Raw genomic sequence first — 19,981 nt, 5'->3', positions numbered from 1 at the left:
CCTATAAGATTCCAGTCAGGAAATGCGCTCGTTGGCAAGTTTCTGAAACCATAGGTAGAACAGGCAAGCTGAACGAAGTTAAGTAGGAAAACAGAAGAGGAAGACCCTCCACTAAGGAGACAAATAAATCAGAAACACCGATTTCCCGAACGTATGTGGAAACGACTGAAAAAAAAAAAACAGCATGTCCCTCATTTATAAGCTTGTACAACAATAGTTTGTGGACCAATGTCCACAATCGTAGTACAATGCGAAATATTGAAAATTGAGTGATTTCCGATTTTACATCGTGTAAATTAGTGCGCTATCAGAGACCTGAGGCTTTGTGGCTATTGCAATTTTTAAATTAATTGCGTAACACATTTACATCTCAAATTTTCGGATGATGCATCCTAAAAGCAAAATTTCTCTGAATTGCAATTGCTTGGACGGTATGCTAATGAAGTGCACAACTCATCGGTGTAAACAAATTACTATTATTATATTAAAATATTTATATATTTTATGATAAACAAATTATTATCGTTATATTAAAACATGGCTAATGTCTGATAGACAGCAACTCTCTTCTAAAAACCTGGAAAGAATTTGCAATAGAAACGATAACCCTTTAAATAACTAAACAAAACCTTACAGACACAAAATACAAAGCTAATTTTCCTGGAAAGCCTTCAAGTCTCAAATTATATAAGGAGTTAGAAAAGGAGACAATTTGTCGCCATTATTACTCGTCAGTCTCTGTTGGTGCATCATGACCAGGGGACATCGGCTGGTAAGTAATTTTAATGTCAATCAAGTTCACCGACAGCCGTATACTTTAAGATATTTTATTTTGTTCTGAAAGCAACTAGTTTCGGCATTTCATGTTTCCATCTTCAGGCCCCATACGATTCTATCCAAATAAACGAACATGTCGTATAGTGACATAAATCACTGGATATCGTGAATTACAATCGTTACACAATTTCTTCATACGAAGACGCGACGTTGCTGTCGCGTCTTCGTATGAAGCAATTGTGTACGGCTGTTGGTAAAGTTTATTGACATTGAAAAGTACTTCATACATTAGTCGAGTCTATATCAGGTCGCGTTACGGTACTTCTGCGTTCTCCGCAGGGCCCTACACGATGTTAGGCAGTCGTACATGTGTGTGTGTGTGTTTCTGTGTGTGTGTGTGTGTGTGTGTGTGTGTGTGTGTGTGTGTGTGTGTGTGTGTTATGTACTATACATATAAAATTAAAATCACACAAATGTGGCATATTAAAAGTGGGGGCGACAGAAAGTTGTATTTGAATCCACTCTTGTTGTAACGATGTTCTTCAGTAAGTAAAAGAGAAAAGTCTGTTCACGAAAGAGATTCCACTCCAATGGCAAGTTAACGAGCGACGTTATACGCACAGCGTGATTCGGAATCAAACAGGTTCTTATGTGTAACGGCTACGTGTAATGAATACTTTGTAACTTGTTCGCCTCTCAACAATACCGAATACATACGGTACAAAATTTAACAACCATTTTTACAGTCCTAGATTTACAGCCTAGATTTGGCAGCCGCAGAGCGCTGCCTGCTAGAGATCAGGGAGTCTACGGGGTAGCGACGTACCGACGGTGTGGTTGAGCTTCCTCAGGTTGGTGAGGCTGAGCCCCGTCCTCTTCTGGCAGCCGGTGAACGTCAGCGAGACGATTATGCGCACCACCAGCACTCCCAGGTACGGCAACGCAGACAGCATGCCGTTCTGAAAGCAAGACAGTGAGCGAGTGAACGCCAGCTCTGCACGTTCTGCAGACTGACGCACGATACCTGCCAGTTAGTCTGTCTGTAGAACACAACAAAGTCATGCGTGTGTACACTTCTCCCATGAAACCTGAGATAAGTATAGTAAAGGACACAATTTAAAGGGACAGTCTGTGTGTTCATGGCAGAAGCATCTAAAGAGCGCACTGATGTGGGATTCGCAACAGTACTCCTTCTCCTCCTTCTACTCTTCTTTATGACCATCATCTCTTATCTGTTTTACTCTAAATAACCCATTTTATGTTGGGAGAAAAATCATTACAGTAATCTCGCATGCTCCCCTCTTGGACCGACCATCCCATTCCTGCTGTTTGTTAGCACTTGTCGATGACTCATCGTCCGCGATGTTGGTCAGTAAGCAGTTGATAACTGATCGGAGTGGTAGTTAGATGAGTTTATAATGAAATAATGTGTTTCTTACTCGATTTATAAGTTTATTGTGTACGCATTTGTTTTCTAAATTATTAACGGTGTTCTTCTCATACATTAATGTGCTAAAACAAATTATGGCATCAACTACACGTAAGCATATAACGACTGAGGTGGTACCTGGCATAACAACTGTTAAAAACTGGACAAAAACTACGTAAGCTCTTTAAAGTCATGCAGTGACGATCGATGATGTGGAAGGATTGGAAATACGAAAGACTTTGAAGAAGCCTAAAAGTGAGATTCTAGAGAATGCTTTGTGGATGTGGTTTGAGCAGGGGAGGAGAAAAGGAACTTCGTTGTCCTGACCAATTATAAAATAAAAGGCACTGATTTTGTAAGAAAAATTACATGATAATGAAAAGTTTACAGAGAGTGAAGAATTGTCACATTAATGGAAAAAAAATGTGTGTGAAATCTTATGGGACTTAACTGCTAAGGTCATCAGTCCCTAAGCTTACACATTGCTTAACCTAAATTATCCTAAGGACAAACACACACACCCATGCCCGAGGGAGGACTCGAACCTCCGCCAGGACCAACAGAGTGGAAAAAATGCCATGCCATTCAAAATGTAATTATTTAGGGTGAGAAGCTGTCTACTGACGGCGAAACAGCTGCCACTGAATTTTTTCAGAAGTTGAGAACCTACATAAAGAGCTTAACCTGATCCCAGATCAAGCGTACAACATTGATATGTCTGGCTTGAACTACAAAATGCTCCCTAAAAGAATTCTTCGTGAACAAAACCAGTCCGCAACAGGTACAAAACTTGTCAAAGACATAATTACTATTGATCTCTGTAGTACAGCTAATGGCAGTCACAAGATGCCATTGTTTGTGATCGTAAAGGCAAAAAAACCAAAGGCGCTCAAAAACGTTAATAGCGCATCACTACCTGTATATTGTCGTAACCAAAAGTCAGCATGGATGGAATGCAGCCTCTTTCAGGAAAGATTGTATGACCAATTAGTCTCTGGCGTTACAAAATATCTAAAAGGAAAAAAAACACCTCAAACGCGCCATATTGATACTTGACAGTGTGACATCTCATCCATCTGAAGGTGAACTTTAAAAGGTGAAATAAAAGCTTTATTTCTTCCTGCCGACGTAACGTGTCTAATCCAACCCATTGACCAGGAAGTCAGTGAGTGGTCGAAGAGACGATATCGTCGAAAATACATTCGATCAATTTTAGAAAGGACACAAGAAGTCAGCAGCTTATTTCACGCGATGAAATTAAGAAATATAAAATATGTGATTTATATAAATATCAGAGTTTGGGAACAAATACCAGCATCAACACTTTAAATATCTTGGCATAAACTGTGCTCAAAGACGAATGAAATTAAAGATGAAACACCAAAAGAAACGAGGGAAGAGAATCAAGATGAAACAGACCATGTAACAGGTGACGAAAGTCAAGACGTAGACACTCCAGCGATTTTGAAACAGGTGCAAACGTTACAACACGTCGTTGAGCCCAGTGACGTAAATGAGTGGCTCAGTACAGATGATGTTGACGGCACAACGGAAGAAGAATTAACGGACGAAAAAGTCGCTGACATTCCCTAAGTAGAAGAATCTATGAGAATGAGAATAATGACGGCGAAGAAGACAATGAACCTACGGCTCGAGTACCACATACAGATGGTAAAAATGCAGTTGATATAGCTTTTCAGTGCATCGAACGAAGCTCTTCATCTACCCCAAAAGACATTTTGTTTATAGGTAATGGCAGTATGTCGCGGCAAAATTAAGGCTGCTGGTTGCTGAGGAAAAATTCATTAGAGATATTTTTCGTCTTGCTTACGAACAGAATTTGTTTTACCATGCGAGCTCATGTTTTAAACAGTTAATTGTAAATCAGTTGTATGTCACTGCATTACTGTAATAATGTAGGTACACTTGTTGAACGTTTACTTACAGTAGCAATATCTTACAGTACGATAAAGACGTATTTTAGAGTACATAAATTATTTTACATTACACTTCAATATAAGATTTTCTTGTGTGTCAACGTTTTATTTTCGTTTCGTTACTGTTTTAACATGGAATAACTTTTTAGATAGCATTCTAGTTGAAAATTAAAATTTTACTGTACCGTATTGTGATTTTGTCAACGGACTTGCCGCAGTGGTAACACCGATCCGCGTCAGATCATCGAAGTTAAGCGCTGTCGGGCTGGGTGACCATCCGGTACGCCAAGCGCTGTTAGCTAACAGGGTGCACTCAGCCCTTATGAGGCAAACTGAGGAGATATTAACTGAGAAGTAGCGGCTACGGTCTCGTAAACTGACATATGGAGGGGAGAGCGCTGTGCTGACCACACGCGGCTCCATATCCGAATCTGGTACGCCTGTGGGCTGAGATGATACGGCGGCTGGTCGATACCGTTGTGCCTTCATCGCCTGTTCGTGCGGAGTTTAGTTAGTTAGTTAGTATTGTTATTGTATGGGTCAATAAAAGTGAACCTCCGATAATCCGACTTTTTTTGTTTTCCGATCATGCTGTCGGTCCTGTAGCGGACAGAATAGCAAAGTTCTACTGTAACGTACTTCGTGACTGACAGAAACTGTGCACCAGACCCCAAAAGACATTTTGACGTGACTCGGACTTGGAACCTTTCAAAACAGCGCATATCCGATTCAGAGTGAAAAATACTTTGTGGGAGCAGTCTACCAGGCTGTAGCTAAGTCATTTCTTCACAATGCCCTTTCTTCCTGGAATTCTACTCCCCAGTTTATGCAGAAATACTGTGAAGTTTGGAAGGTAGGCCTGGGGTAGTTGCACAGCTAAAGAAGCTGTGAGGACAGGACTTGAGTCATGCCTGGAAAGTTCAAAATGGTTCAAATGGTTCTGAGCACTATGGGACTTAACATCTTGAAACACGTATGTAACGTAGCAGCGATGGCGAGGCATGATAAAATCTTTGACCAGAGAGCCATTTATCGTGGGTAGTCTGCGCTTGACCGCGCGAGTGTTGCGAAGAGTACGCTAGTAGTCGTCGTGCAGTACAGTCTGTCGATAGCAGTAGCTCAGTTCAGTTGCGTCCAGTAGTCGGTCGGTAGTAGTCGTGCAGTACAGTTGCGAGCAGTCTGTCAGTCGGCAGTCTGTGAGCAGTGCAGTATGTCGGTAGTAGCAGTCGAGTGCAGTTGTGTGTGTGAGGAGTCGGCGAGCGCCCACATGGCATTCTGGTCAAGATGCTGAATGAGGTATATTGTTAATTAAGGTAATCATCAGATAATGTAAAGTTTATTTATTGTAATTAATTTTCAACAAGTGCCCCAATAATAATTTTGATTTCAAAGCAATATTTTTAACAAAAGAAGCATTTAATTGAACCAACGATTTCCTTCCATTTCCCTTAAAGAAAAGTTTCAGTTAAATTTTAAAAAAAAAAAAATATTATTTGCAATGCAGTTCCTCCAAGCCGTGGCCAACAATAAGAGCAGAAATTTGACAAGCAGTTTCAATGAGGTAAGAAATTAATTCTGATTTTTTTTGCACAGGGCCAAAGACCGATATTTTGGTTTAATTGAATTATCATTATCACTGAGATTTTCTTATCACTGAATTGACTTTCATTTTTTGTGAGGAACTTATACTTGGGTCAGATTGCTAATTTTTGTTTAATTGTCATTGTCAGTAGATTTCATTGCGGGATGTTACACTCGGCTCCCATTTATTATTATATTTTTTTATTTAAATATTTCTGTGGGGACGATATTGCTTCTTGGCTCCATTTCTATTAAATATTGTCTTTAAAATTTCGGTGGGGAGGTTACACTTGGCGACACCCAGTCCAGGATCGTATTTCGTTGAGAATCTTTTGAACAACAGTCAGATATCTGCTCTTATTTGCTTAAGTATAATTAGAATTTGGCGCAACGCTTTTACTAATCTTGTGACTTTCCATCTACAGGTCAACGGCAATTCGTTGCTCTGTTGTTTTCGTGTGTTGTTTTTGCATTGTGCTTATTTGTTTTGTGAATAATTGTGACTATTGCAAAAATGCCGCGAAAGACTGTGAATAGTGTATCGCGAAGCATTATGAATGAATTTACCGACTCAAACAACTTTACCGATAGGACTTGTGACACGCAGTGCAATGATGACAATCCTGCGTTCACCAACAATCAGTGCATTCCAACCACTAATGATGACTTTTATCTTAATGATGAACAAACGAACTCAATTGTCTCTTCTGTTAATTTGACGACAATTGATGACGCGGGACGCTCCATTGTAATGAGCGCTGCCCAGCTTAACACACCCGATTTGGAAAATTCAAGTAACGTACAGACAAATTTGTTTAATGAAAATGATCAGGATACACAAAGTACGATGGATTTATTTAATTCCGAAATAGTGAGTGACAGTGTACGTCCGACTGATAATCCTTTTTGTAAATTGCAGAATGACCAAATGGTCACACAAAGCGCGACAATTCCGGGTACACAATCAAACAGCACAGATAATGGAGTAGGTAATGTTACTTTGGATCAATTTATGGCAATAATGCTACAGTTTAGGAACGAACAGAACGAAAAACAAGACAAACTTAGTGAACAGGTCAAACAACAGAATGAAAAACAAAGTGAAGATTTTAAACAACTTAGGGAACAGAACGAACAGCTTAATGAAAAATTAGACGACAATTCCAGACAGTTAAATGAAAAATTAGACGACAATTCCAGACAGTTAAATGAAAAATTAGACGACAATTCCAGACAGTTAAATGAAAAATTAGACGACAATTCCAGACAGTTAAATGAAAAATTAGACGACAATTCCAGACAGCTTAGTGAACAAATTAGAGCCGTTGCCGCGCAGTGCCATGACACTAAGGAACAGTTGCGCATGGAAATTGAGGCTTGTTCAAAAAAAGTAGCGAAGAAATTAGGTCTGTTGCTCAGGAATCAAGGGAAATGCAAACAGCCGCAACAGAAACACTCAGAGACGAAATTAGCGGAGTCGCTAAACAATGCTCTGAAAAAGCTACACAATTACGGAACGAGTTTAAAGCAGTGACGGTAGAACTTTCGCGCACAATGGACGCAAAGATAGACGCGAAATTCGAACAGCAGAACACTCAGATTGACGAGCGCTTCAATCTTCACATACAAAACAGTGATACGCGTTTCCGCAAATTTATTCAGGATCAAAATAAAGTCAAACGTCAAGTCATGGAAACAATCACTGCTCAAAGACAAGAAGACAAACGTAAAATGTTCGCGAAAGCGAAGACGTATGTAGACAATAATATTACTACAGTGTCCGACAAAATTAATACCATAGAACAGTTGAACGCGGAATTACGTGATGAAATTTCTGATCTTAAATCAAAAACAGATACACACACAGTAAACATTCAAACAGTGACAGACAGATTCGAACAATTAGAACTAACACAGGATTGCGATGTCATCAAAGCTGATGTTAAAAAACTGAGCGAAACTACACGTAAGTTGCAAAGACAGATTAATGCGTCCGATTCTAAAACCGATGATCAGGCAAAAATACTGACTGAAAAATATGATGAATTAGCCAGTCGTATTGATGCTATTGAAAGTAATAATGATAACAAATCAGACGATACTTCACCGGTTTCATTTAATCAAACACCTGAATTTCAAAATTTACAGCAGACAATTAATGAGATCGATTCGTCTAATAACACGTTGCGTAGAAAGTTATCGAGTTTACAACAAGAAGTAACAGAAATGAAAAATATTTCAGTTAATAACTCAACACAGCAGACGCCACTTTGCGAACATTTGTCAGACTTACGCAGCGCGTATAATTTGAGCAATTTACAGCAACCACGTGACTTAAAATCTGAAAAGCTACGCAACTTGAAATCCGAAATGACACAGACGAACAGATTCACACACAAACCAGAACGTGTTATCAAATTCAGTGACGAGAAAGTTAATTATAAGCAATTTGCATTTGTAAGAAAATTGCCTGTAAAGCAAAAGTCAAAATTTATTTGCAGTGCGTAATTGACCTCAGGGGATTCATTACGCTTTAATGAATATGTGCCGTAGCGAGCATAGGGCCCCGAGCTGTAGTAGTGCTGTTTCATCTTTAGTTTTCTGCACTGCTGCCTTCTCTTCTACTATCCTTTATAACTATCAAAACTGCTCTTTAACTATTGCTCTATCTAGGATTAAGAATTTGTAATGAAAACCCGATGTGACAAATTTTTACTGAAAGTGACAACATTCTTTAGGCACTCCAGAACCAGCGTAATATTAATAACAGATAAAATCGTAATCATCAGTATGTGTAAAATTAACAGCAAACGCATTTTTTGGTAACAATAGATGTTTTTCACCACAATAGCATGAAAGTCAGCCGCTTAGCATACCTAACCAACAATGCAGTCTACAAGGTCAACCAAACTTTAATGTTTCGCCGCGTGCACGTATAGTCCCAGCTCCAACAAATAGTAACGCATGGCAGCAAAGAAATAACTACGTACAGACAACACACTATTTCAACTCGTATCGCAATGCACCGTATAGGAATGACTATCACGACAGACGTAAAATTAATGAGCACAATTTTCAGCGTACATTTAATAACAGTCGATCTTTTCAGCAGCAAGAACATCAGCAACAACATATTATCACGAATGAAACAGACAATAGGTGTCATCTATAGCGTAACAAGTCAATAAGAAATAACAGAGCAGTTCAAATAGTCGAAATGCCTCAGCATCCTCCCGTAAATAATAGCACGTACGACAGAATTTGACCAGACACAGTACAGGTTTCATATTCCAGTAACGTAAGCAATAATTTTGACACGCAGAATCTTCTTCACGAAAATGTTATTAATTTTGACGCCATCCGACACGTTTGCATTAAGGACAGAATTACGACGTATGTAGACGACATTCTTATCGCAGAAGCTAACTGGTCTGAACACAATCTGATTCTTGAACAACTGTTACAAACTTTTCGTGCACAAGGACTTACAGTTAATCTTAGTAAATCGCACTTTGGCAAAACTTCCATAAAATTTCTGGGACACGTAATTTCAGCAGAAGGGATTGCACCTGATCCGGAAAAACTTCAAGCTCTACGTGACATTACTATTCCTACGACGAAGAAGCAATTACGCAGTTTTTTGGGTTTAATTAATTTTTTTCGTAAATTTATTCATCACTCTGCTTTAGACACACCCAGATTATGCCAATTAAAAGGTAAAAACAGTATTTGGTCTTGGGATAAGCAAGCACATTCTGAGTTCATGAACCTGAAGCATGCTTTGTTGAATGCACCACTTTTATCGCACCAAGACCTTACCAGAAATTTTTCCATTGCCACCGACAGTTCCAACACCGCTTTAGGCGTACATATTTTCCAGGAAATTGAAGAAGATGGCTCTACAGTAATTAAAAACATCGCATTTGCAAGCCGCATTCTGTCACCTGCTGAACGAAATTATTCCGTTACAGAACTGGAAACACTATGTGTTGTATGGGCTTTTACGAGATTTCGGCACTTTCTTTATGGCAGACATACCACCGTTTACACAGACCACAGAGCGATACAATTTTTACTTTCGGCCAAATTCACTCACGACAGATTAAGCAGATGGAAACTTTATTTACAGGAATTTAATTTTACAATAGTTCACATTCCCGGCACACAAAATGTTATAGCAGACGCACTATCGCGTTCTCTCAGCAACAATCAGCAAGACGTAGCAACCAACTTCTGCAAAACAAATTTCAGTGTCATGTACATTCAGAAAGTTGCATCTGAAAACTTTATTTCATCGTCATTACAGGACATAGCACAAGAGCAAAATAAAGACAATGTGTGGAAAGAAATTAAACACCTTTGGCAAGATAAGAATAATGTTACGATTAGAAACCATTACACTGTACGCAATGACATTCTGTTTCGCCGCTCTCATCCTGACAGCAACAATTGGTTATTATGCATTCCTGACGAACTGGTTAACAAATTAATCTGGTACACTCATTTAAGTTACGCACATTACGGAGCAAGAAAATGTTTTCTTATACTGAGACAGAACTGTTATTTTACCAACATGGAGAAACGTATACGACGAGTTTTAGCGTCTTGTAAAATTTGCCAGAAAGCTAAATCAAACACCACTTCACATATTCCTCCTTTATATCCCATTGTACCTGTTAAATTAAGACATATGGCCGCTGTAGACATTTTTGGTCCGATTCCGAAAACTAACAGAGGTTTTTGCTACATCTTTGTCGCTGTTGAGCTCACTTCAAAATTTGTTACTTTCACTCCATTACGCAAAGCTACTGCTAAAACTGTTTCGAAAGCATTTGTAAAACATTTTCTATTTCATGTAGGGCATGTGATGAGAGTAATTTCTGACAATGGATCTCAATTTCGTTCTGGCATATGGACACGCATGTTACGAGCTAGAAACATTTCTCCGATTTATATATCCAAGTACCATGCTTCTTCGAACCCTTGTGAACGGTTAATGAAAGAAATTGGTAAGCTGTGCCGAATATACTGCCACAAAAGACATATTGATTGGGATACACACATACTCTCATTCCAAGATGTAATTAATTCCATTCCAAATGAATCCACTATGCTATCTCCGTCTGTTATATTGAAAAACGTGGAACCACCAAACAAAATTAAAGAATTAGTAAACTTCCCTAAATGTCGTCGCCTACGACACCATGAAATAATTGACATTGCGCTGAACAACATCAAACGTGCCGCAGAGCGCCGGAGAAGACAGCAAAAACAAGTTTGTACACGCCGCGACTTTCACGTTGGACAGAAAATATTAGTACGTACACACTATTTATCCAGTAAATTAAAAGGTAAGTGCAGTAAATTTGAACTTCTATACGCAGGTCCATATCGGATTCGCAGCAGAATTTGCTGCCATCAGCTCTTAGTAGCTGACACATCTGACCAGGTCACGGTGTTCCAGCCGTATAGGATCCAACCCACATGGTCACGAGCTCAGGAGAGGCGCTGCAGGTGATGTCGTGCTGTTAGCAAAAGCAGTCGCGTCATTCGTCTGCTGCCATAGTCCGTTAACGCAATATTTCGTCTCAATGCCCTTACGGATACGTTTATCGTACGTCCCACATTGTTTTATGCGGTTATTTCACGCAGTGTTGCTTGTCTGTTAGCACTGACAACTCTACGAAACGCTGCTGCTCTTTTTTTTTTATACATACTGCGCAATCCACCATACTGTGCGAGGCGGAGGGTACCTCGTTACCTCGTACCACAACTAGCATCTTCTCTCCCTGTTCCACTCCCAAACAGAACGAGGGAAAAATGACTGCCTATATGCCTCTGTACGAGCCCTAATCTCTCTTATCTTATCTTTGTGGTCTTTCCGCGAAATATAAGTTGGCGGCAGTAAAATTGTACTGCAGTCAGCCTCAAATGCTGGTTCTCTAAATTTCCTCAGTAGCGATTCACGAAAAGAACGTCTCCTTTCCTCCAGAGACTCCCACCCGAGTTACTGAAGCATTTCCGTAACACTCGCGTGATGATCATACCTACCAGTAACGAATCTAGCATCCGGCCTCTGAATTGCTTCTATGTCCTCCCTCAATCCGACCTGATAGGGATCCCAAACGCTCGAGCAGTACTCAAGAATAGGTCGTATTAGAGTTTTATAAGCGGTCTCCTTTACAGATGAACCACATCTTCCCAAAATTCTACCAATGAACCGAAGACGACTACCCGCCTTCCCCACAACTGCCATTACATGCTTGTCCCCCCTTCAATGTTACGCCCAAATATTTAATCGACGTGACTGTGACAAGCGCTACACTACTAATGGAGTATTCAAACATTACAGGATTCTTTTTCCTATTCATCTGCATTAATTTACATTTATCTATATTTAGAGTTAGCTGCCATTCTTGACACTAATCACAAATCCTGTCCAAGTCATCTTGTATCCTCCTACAGTCACTCAATGACTGTCTTGGTCGTTGAGTGAAGCCTGCCGGACGTTGCGTTGTACGTGGTGAGAGGAAATACCTGAAATTCAGTATTCGCGGTACACTCTTGACTCTGTGAATCTCCTAATACTGAATTCCGTAACTATTTCCGTAATTGAATGTCCCATACCTCTAGCTCTAACTACCATTCCGCGTTCAAAGTCAATCAATTCCCGTCGTCCGGCCATAATGATGACGGAGAGATTTTCACATGAATCTCATGAGTACGAATGCTGAGTGCAAATGACAGCTCCGCCCATACACAACCCTTTTACACTTTGTCTACGAGATACTACCGCCATCTGTATACGTGCATATCGCTATCGCTTTACCTTTGTCACCTCAGTGTAAAGTGCCAGTTGTGCGAATGCGAGGGTGGGGGGGTGGGGGGTATAGGGAGAGAAATGCGGACGTGGTAGAAACACAAGTAATGAAGAGAGGGGGAAGAGACTTGGGGTGAGTGAGTGAGAAACGAGATGAGAAGGAAGAGTAACTGAGGGGAGAAAGAGCGTAATTATGCTCTACTGTTTGTCAGAGAGACCTGGCCATGTGTGTTAATTTTTCGGGGAAATATTATGATGGAAATGCTTCAGTTTTTTCTTAATTGAAACAGGGAGCTGTAGTGTGCGCAGAATGCAGGCTAACTTGTTCCAGCGGGGACGGCAGTAGCGGAGAAAGAATTAGGGAATGAGTTTGTTTTGTGGATGCGCACAGCTAGGACATTACGTGAGTGTGATCCCGTACTGCAGACAGGTGCTTAATCTCTGATGTGAAGTACTGGGAGCACATGCGCACTGAGGATACAATAAGGTAGACATACTGTATGGTAGTCAGTGATGTGTATGGAAACAACCATCCTAACTGGCCATATGAAGTACTTACACCAATTAACAGAGGGGTTGTGTACATGTTGCATACAGAAGCATAATCATAATGTTTTGTTTTTTTCGGTTAGCAACTCGTGAGCGAAGAAATGCGTAAACATGTCAACGTCCTGTACGATTTTCGGTGAATCCACGCTGCACTAGTCCAGTGTTATAAAGCCACAATGATCATATGGCCCACGCAATAATCACGTACCGAATGAATAGTGGTTAAATTTTAATCGCTCCCTCAGAAAAGAAACGCCCCTCAATAAGCAGCCATGAAACGTAGTGAAGGTGTCAGCCCATCATTAGAAATGTTCCTGCCAACGTGACATTTTTGTCAGTAATGGCTGACTTGACCGTGATGTTGGCTGTAGAGCCCGGCATTTTGGCTGGCCCTTGGACCGCGTCCCGGCACACGTTGCCTTGACGGCCTCCAGAAACCTCGTCTGGAGATTTCGGTAATGTGCTCCAGTGTCGGTATGCCTCTGTTGAGCAAACCACTCCTGTTCCAAAAACACATTCAGCATCGCTTTGCTCGATGTTGGTTAGGTTGAAACTCGACGGTGTCTCTCTTTGCCTTCGAACAGCAGTTGATTGTGTTTGACCTCTTTGCACAACGAAAACATGGTCACAATGAGAACAAGAAGTTATATATACAACAGGTTATATTTGTTACTTGTGGGTCGCCTAACCATGGGGAAGTTGTAGGACAATTAATGGATCTTGAAATCTAAGACAATTCTGAGTATAACAGATTTTGTTATTTGGTCTTTATGAGGCACATAATTCAATTATAAGGAAGACTAGATGGAGCAAACGCAGCAAGATTTCATCATCTGAGCAGCTCCTGAATTCAAAGTTAATTCGACAAAAGAGACCAAAAATTATAATCAAATAGCCAACGGAATTCACGTGGCAGACCAAATAAATATGGATCTTGCTATCGCAATTGCAACACACACATTCGCCGAAAAATCAGGTAAGATGGGCCACTCAACACCAGACAGAAGCTGGAAGACAAATTCCCAGAAACTTCTTTCTCTTCCCTCAGTTCCCAACATTGAAAAAATTCCACATAGAGGTAACTGAGTACTGTTGCCAATGTGATGAATCTCCAATTTTACTAAAAAGAAAAAGAAAAAAAAACAATGGAACGCAGCAGAAGCTTCACAGTCTTAACGTACATAATGCACATGGTTGGTACTGGAGTGGAGCAGTTGCCCCCACCCCCACCCCCCGCCGATTAGTCAGCCTCTTTGCGCCAAGCACGGTCGACTGAATGCACCAAAAGTTTGGAGCAAAAGCAACCGAATTTCCCACGCTGCTCAGGTGCCACCACGGTAACCTCTACATTGACGTCGGCACAGAAATGGGAAAAATATCATGCTCAGTCATTCTCTGGTAATTGCAACGACGTTCTCGCACCTTCCTAGCGAGACAAAAGCAAATCTTTCCTCCCAAGCAGACATGGCTAGTACACACATTAAAATAGCCACGCAATAGTGGCAAAAACACAAAGCAATACCGCAGGGCGATATGTCACAGCCATGTCACAGAGTGTCGACTTCATCGTTTGCTTTGCTTCCTTGTCTCAGGGTCATAGTGAGAGCGATACATCTAAAGAAGTCACCTGGATTTGTCTAACACATCTGCAATATTTCCGCTACTGCCTCGAGTAGGTGCCAGCAGTCGTGGAACAAGCAGGCGGCGATTACTACCAAGTTCGATATGTTGTGCAAATTGTAAATAACAAATTCTTCATTGATTTACAGTTTTTCCACTGTCACCTCGATTGTGGTGCTTCACTCTTCGAGCACCAGGATCTCCACTTCTCTTGGGAGTCCCAATTCTTCACAGATTAAGACTTGTTTGACCATATGAAGCGTCTCCCCCATCTAACCTGCCTGTGCCAAATGATGGTGGACTCTTGCTGCACGCTTCCACCAGCTCAGCAAGGATTTTCGTGTTGTTTTCCTTCAAATGGACAAAACCAATTCGTACACGATGCTCCGCTGTACCACTGGGCTGAGTCTTTTTTGACTCCTCTAGTGGTTTGCTACGTTACTGTGATACAGGAATTCCTGGGGGTACTATTACTGCAGACATGTACATTTAAACAACATAAAAATTATTTCATAACTTTTTTGTCAAAGTGATGGTTAAAAAATTATGACTAACCCTTCGGATGTGGGTAGTTTTGTAGAAATTGCTCACTGTGTTGTAGAGTTAAGATAAAGTAAATAAATGTCGTGTGACTAGGGCCTCCCGTCGAATAGACTGTTCGCCTGGTGGACGTCTTTCGGTTTGACGCCGCTTCGGTGACTTACATGTCGATGGGGATGAAATGATGATGATTAGGACAACACAATATCCAGTCACTGAGCGGAGAAAATCTCCGAGCCAGCCGTTAATTGAACCCGGGCCCTCAGGATTGACCATCTGTCGCGCTGCCTACTCAGCTGCCGGGGCGGACAGAGTTAAGATAATTTTTATACACAGGGCTGACAAAAGTCGTGGGATAGCGATATGTACATACATAAATGACGGTAGTATCGCATACACAGGGTATAAAAGGGCAGTGCATTGACGGAGCTGTCATTTGTACTCGGGTCATTAATGTGAAAATGTTTTCGAAGTGACAGTGCTGGCACGATTCGAATTAACGGACTTTGAACGCAGAGTGGTAGTTGGAGCTAGACGCATGGGACATTCAATTTTGGAAATATTTACGCAATTCAGTACTCAGCCACCCACAGTATCAAGAGTGTACCGATAATACCAAATTTGAGGCATTTCCTCTCACCACGGACAACGCAGTGGGCGATGGACTCATTTAAAGAGAGAGAGCATGACTTTTGCGGAGAGTTGTCAGTGCTAACAGACAAGCAACACTGCGTGACATAACCACATAAATCAATACGGAACGTGCGACGAATGTATTCGCTAGGAGAGTGCGGAGAAATTTTGGGTTAATTGGTTTATGGCAGCCGAATTTGCTATCAGCACGACTGGACCTGCAGTGCCTATCCTGGGCTCGTGACCATATCGCTTGGACTCTAGACGACCGAAAGCTTTGGCCTGGTCAGATGAGGCCTGATTCCAGTTGGTAAGAGCTGATGGTAGGACTCCAGTGTGGCGCAGACCCCACAAAGCCATGGACGCAAGTAGTCGACAAGGCACTGCGCAAACTGGTGGTGCCGCCATAATGGTGTGGGTCGTGTTTACATGGAATGGACTGGGCCCTCTGGTCCAACTGAACTGACCATTGACTGGAAATGGTTATGTTGGGCTACTTGGAGACGATTTGCAGCCATACGTGGGCTTCATATTCCCAAACAACGATGAAATTTTTGCGGATGGCAATGCGCCATGTCACCGGGCCACAACTGTTCATGATTGGTTTGAAGAACATTATGGATATCTCGAGCGAATGATTTGCTCACACAGATTGCCCGACATGAATTCAGTCGAATATTTATGGGACATAATAGAGAGGTGAGTTCGTGCAAAAAATACTACATCGGCAACATTTACAATTATGTGCGGCTATAGAAGCAGCATGGCTCAATATTTCCGCAAGGGAGTTCTAACGACTTGCTGAGTCCACTCAAATTAGGCCCGACACGATGTTAGGAGGTATCCCATGACTTTTGTCACCTCAGTGTATTTCTCCACATTCCCAAAAAACCGACTATTTTCCCACTTCTAATTCATGTAGATTTATCCGTGTGTTTTTCATTAGCGAATTGAGAACATTACTTCAGCTTTTACAACGGATCAGATGTCTTACATTCTGCTAGGAACACGAAATTAAGGGCCTATTGTATAAATTTGTACATGACAACTAAATACAATATGTAATATGTATAATACAATATGTAATAGTACGCAAACGATTTAAAATCCGTAGTTCTGTTCCATAGCATGTCAGATTCAACCATCAGCCTACCCACTCTTTTCTTATTGTTGTTAGAAATGCTCTTGATTCACCAAAAGAATCCATATAACTTGTTGCTTTCCCCTTTGTTGTGTTCTGTATTGCACTTCTGCATTACACAAGCCACTTTTCGCCGTATACACCCCTAGGTAATTCAATTTTTCTAAATGTCTCATAAGTGCTCAGTCATTGATGCGAACCTCAAATGCAGTGCCGCTATTTACTACTAGATATTCAGATATTATGTTTTTGTTAAACTCATCTGCAGCAATAACTTGTAACATTCCTTATACAAACATCGTTTCAAAACTCAAGATTGTGTTCCTCTTGTGTCAGAATGGCTTGATCATCTGTAAAACGTAACGAAAATAGCTGTTCATCATTAATAATCATCTCCATTCCTCCCCAGCTGTTCTTAGGTATTAGGAGAGCCACTTCTACATAGAAACTGAACAATGCTACTAACATACTGCAACCTCATTTCAGAACTTTTCTGGCATAAATGAGTCGTGTTAATTTTAAAATGCTGACCTTAAAAGAAGATTGATAGTTGCGGGAATGGGTTATTTAGAAAGGAGGGAAACAGCGGAAAGATCGGGGAAGAAGGCCAGTGTATACTCTGTCTGCCTGCTGGGGGATCTCATCCGAGATGTGGAGGAGGCCCTGCCGGCGGCGATAGAGAGCACTGGGTGCACCCGACTGCAAATTGTTGCTCATGTCGGCACCAATGACTCCTGCCGTCTGAGTTCAGAGGTCATCCTTAGTTCGCACAGGCGGTTGGCGGAATTGGTGAAGGCGGAAAGCCTCGCTCGTGGGGTGGAATCAGAGCTAACTATTTGTAGTATCGTTCCCAGAACCGATCGCGGTCCTCTGGTTTGGAGCCGAGTGGAAGGCTTAAACCAGAGGCTCAGACGATTCTGCGGAGATCTGGGGTGCAAATTTCTCGACCTCCGCTATCGGGTGGAGAAATGTAGGGTCCCCCTGAATAGTTCAGGCGTGCACTACACGCCGGAAGCGGCTACAAGGGTAGCGGAGTACGTGTGGAGTGCACATGGGGGTTTTTTAGGTTAGAGAATTCCCTCCCTAGGCCCGACAAGACGCCTCCTGAGACGCGGCAAGGTAGGAGTAGGCAAAATGCAACAGGGAATAACAATATTAATGTGCTAATAGTAAACTGCAGGAGTGTCTATAGAAAGGTCCCAGAACTGCTCTCATTGATAAACGGTCACAACGCCCATATAGTACTAGGGACAGAAAGTTGGCTGAAACCAGACGAAACCAGACGTAAACAGTAATGAAATCCTAAACTCAGATTGGAATGTATACCGCAGAGACAGGCTGGACAGTGAAGGGGGAGGCGTGTTTATAGCGATAAGAAGTGCAATAGTATCGAAGGAAATTGACGGAGATCCGAAATGTGAAATAATTTGGGTGAAGGTCACGGTTAAAGCAGGCTCAGACATGGTAATTGGATGTCTCTATAGGCCCCCTGGCTCAGCAGCTGTTGTGGCTGAGCACCTGAAGGATAATTTGGAAAATATTTCGAGTAGATTTCCCCACCCTGTTATAGTTCTGGGTGGAGATTTTAATTTGCCTCGATATAGACTGGGAGACTCAAACGTTCATAACGGGTGGCAGGGACAAAGAATCCAGTGAAATTTTTTTAAGTGCTTTATCTGAAAACTACCTTGAGCAGTTAAACAGAGAACCGACTCGTGGCGATAACATATTAGACCTTCTGGTGACAAACAGACCCGAACTATTTGAAACAGTTAACGCAGAACAGGGAATCAGCGATCATAAAACGGTTACGGCATCGACGATTTCTGTCGTAAATAGAAATATTAAAAAAGGTAGGAAAATTTTTCTGTTTAGCAAAAGGACAAAAAGCAGATTACAGAGTACCTGAGGGCTCAACACAAAAGTTTTGTCTCAAGTACAGATAGTGTTGAGGATCAGTGGACAAAGTTCAAAACCATCGTACAATATGCGTTAGATGATTATGTGCCAAGCAAGATCTTAAGAGATGGAAAAGAGCCGCCGTGGTACAACAACCGAGTTAGAAAACTGCTGCGGAAGCAAAGGGAACTTCACAGCAAACATAGACATAGCCAAAGCCTTGCAGACAAACAAAAATTACGCGAAGCGAAAGGTAGTGTGAGGAGGGCTATACGAGAGGCGTTCAATGAATTCGAAAGTAAAGTTCTATATACTGACTTGGCAGAAAATCCTAAGAAATTTTGGTCTTATGTCTAAGTGGTAGGTGGATCAAAACAAAATTTTCAGACACTCTGTGACCAAAATGGTACTGAAACAAAGACTGCACTGTAGTTCCTTCTCTAGATTGTCGTACAGATGACAAAATAGTAGATATCGTCATAGACGACAGAGGGATAGAGAAACAATCAAAATCGCTCAAAAGAGGAAAGGCTGCTGGACCTGATGGGATACCAGTTCGATTTTACACAGAGTACGCGAAGGGAATTGCCCCTCTTCTTGCAGCGGTGTACCGTAGGTCTCTAGAAGAGCGTAGCGTTCCAAAGGATTGGAAAAGGGCACAGGCCATCCCCGTTTTCAAGCAGGGACGTCGAACAGATGTACAGAACTATAGACCTATATCTCTAACATCGATCAGTTGTAGAATTTTGGAACATGTGTTATGTCCGAGTATAATGACTTTTCTGGAGACTAGAAATCTACTCTGCAGGTATCAGCATGGGTTTCGAAAAAGAAGGTCGTGTGAAACCGAGCTCGCGCTATTCGTCCACGAGACTCAGAGGGCCGTAGACACGGGTTCACAGGTTGATGCCGTGTTTCTTGGCTCCACAAGGCGTTCGATACAGTTCCCCACAGTTGTTTAATGAACAAAGTAAGAGCATATGGACTATCAGACCAATTGTGTGATTGGATTGAAGAGTTCCTAGATAACAGAACGCAGCATGTTGTTCTCAATG

The 19,981-nt window shown here is 41.5% G+C and overlaps 1 protein-coding gene across 5 annotated transcripts in view; it reads right to left on the bottom strand.

Annotated features, from left to right (window-relative positions):
- LOC126481363 (uncharacterized transporter slc-17.2-like) overlaps window positions 1–19,981 on the bottom strand; it is a 643,476-nt gene that overhangs the window by 18,610 nt on the left and 604,885 nt on the right. For 4 of the 5 annotated variants that reach the window (XM_050105066.1, XM_050105065.1, XM_050105067.1 and 1 more), the window contains exon 9: window positions 1,604–1,736. The exons of the other annotated variant lie outside the window; for it this stretch is intronic. In XM_050105066.1, coding sequence (XP_049961023.1) covers window positions 1,604–1,736 — 133 coding nt within the window. The remainder of the gene's footprint in view (window positions 1–1,603; window positions 1,737–19,981) is intronic. 5 annotated transcript variants of the gene reach the window in all.

The sequence above is a fragment of the Schistocerca serialis genome, chromosome 5 (genome assembly GCF_023864345.2).
Source record: "Schistocerca serialis cubense isolate TAMUIC-IGC-003099 chromosome 5, iqSchSeri2.2, whole genome shotgun sequence".
Classification (NCBI taxonomy): domain Eukaryota; kingdom Metazoa; phylum Arthropoda; class Insecta; order Orthoptera; family Acrididae; genus Schistocerca; species Schistocerca serialis.
The sequence above is the reverse complement of the archived record's forward strand: the minus strand, read 5'-3'. Positions and strand labels throughout refer to the sequence as shown.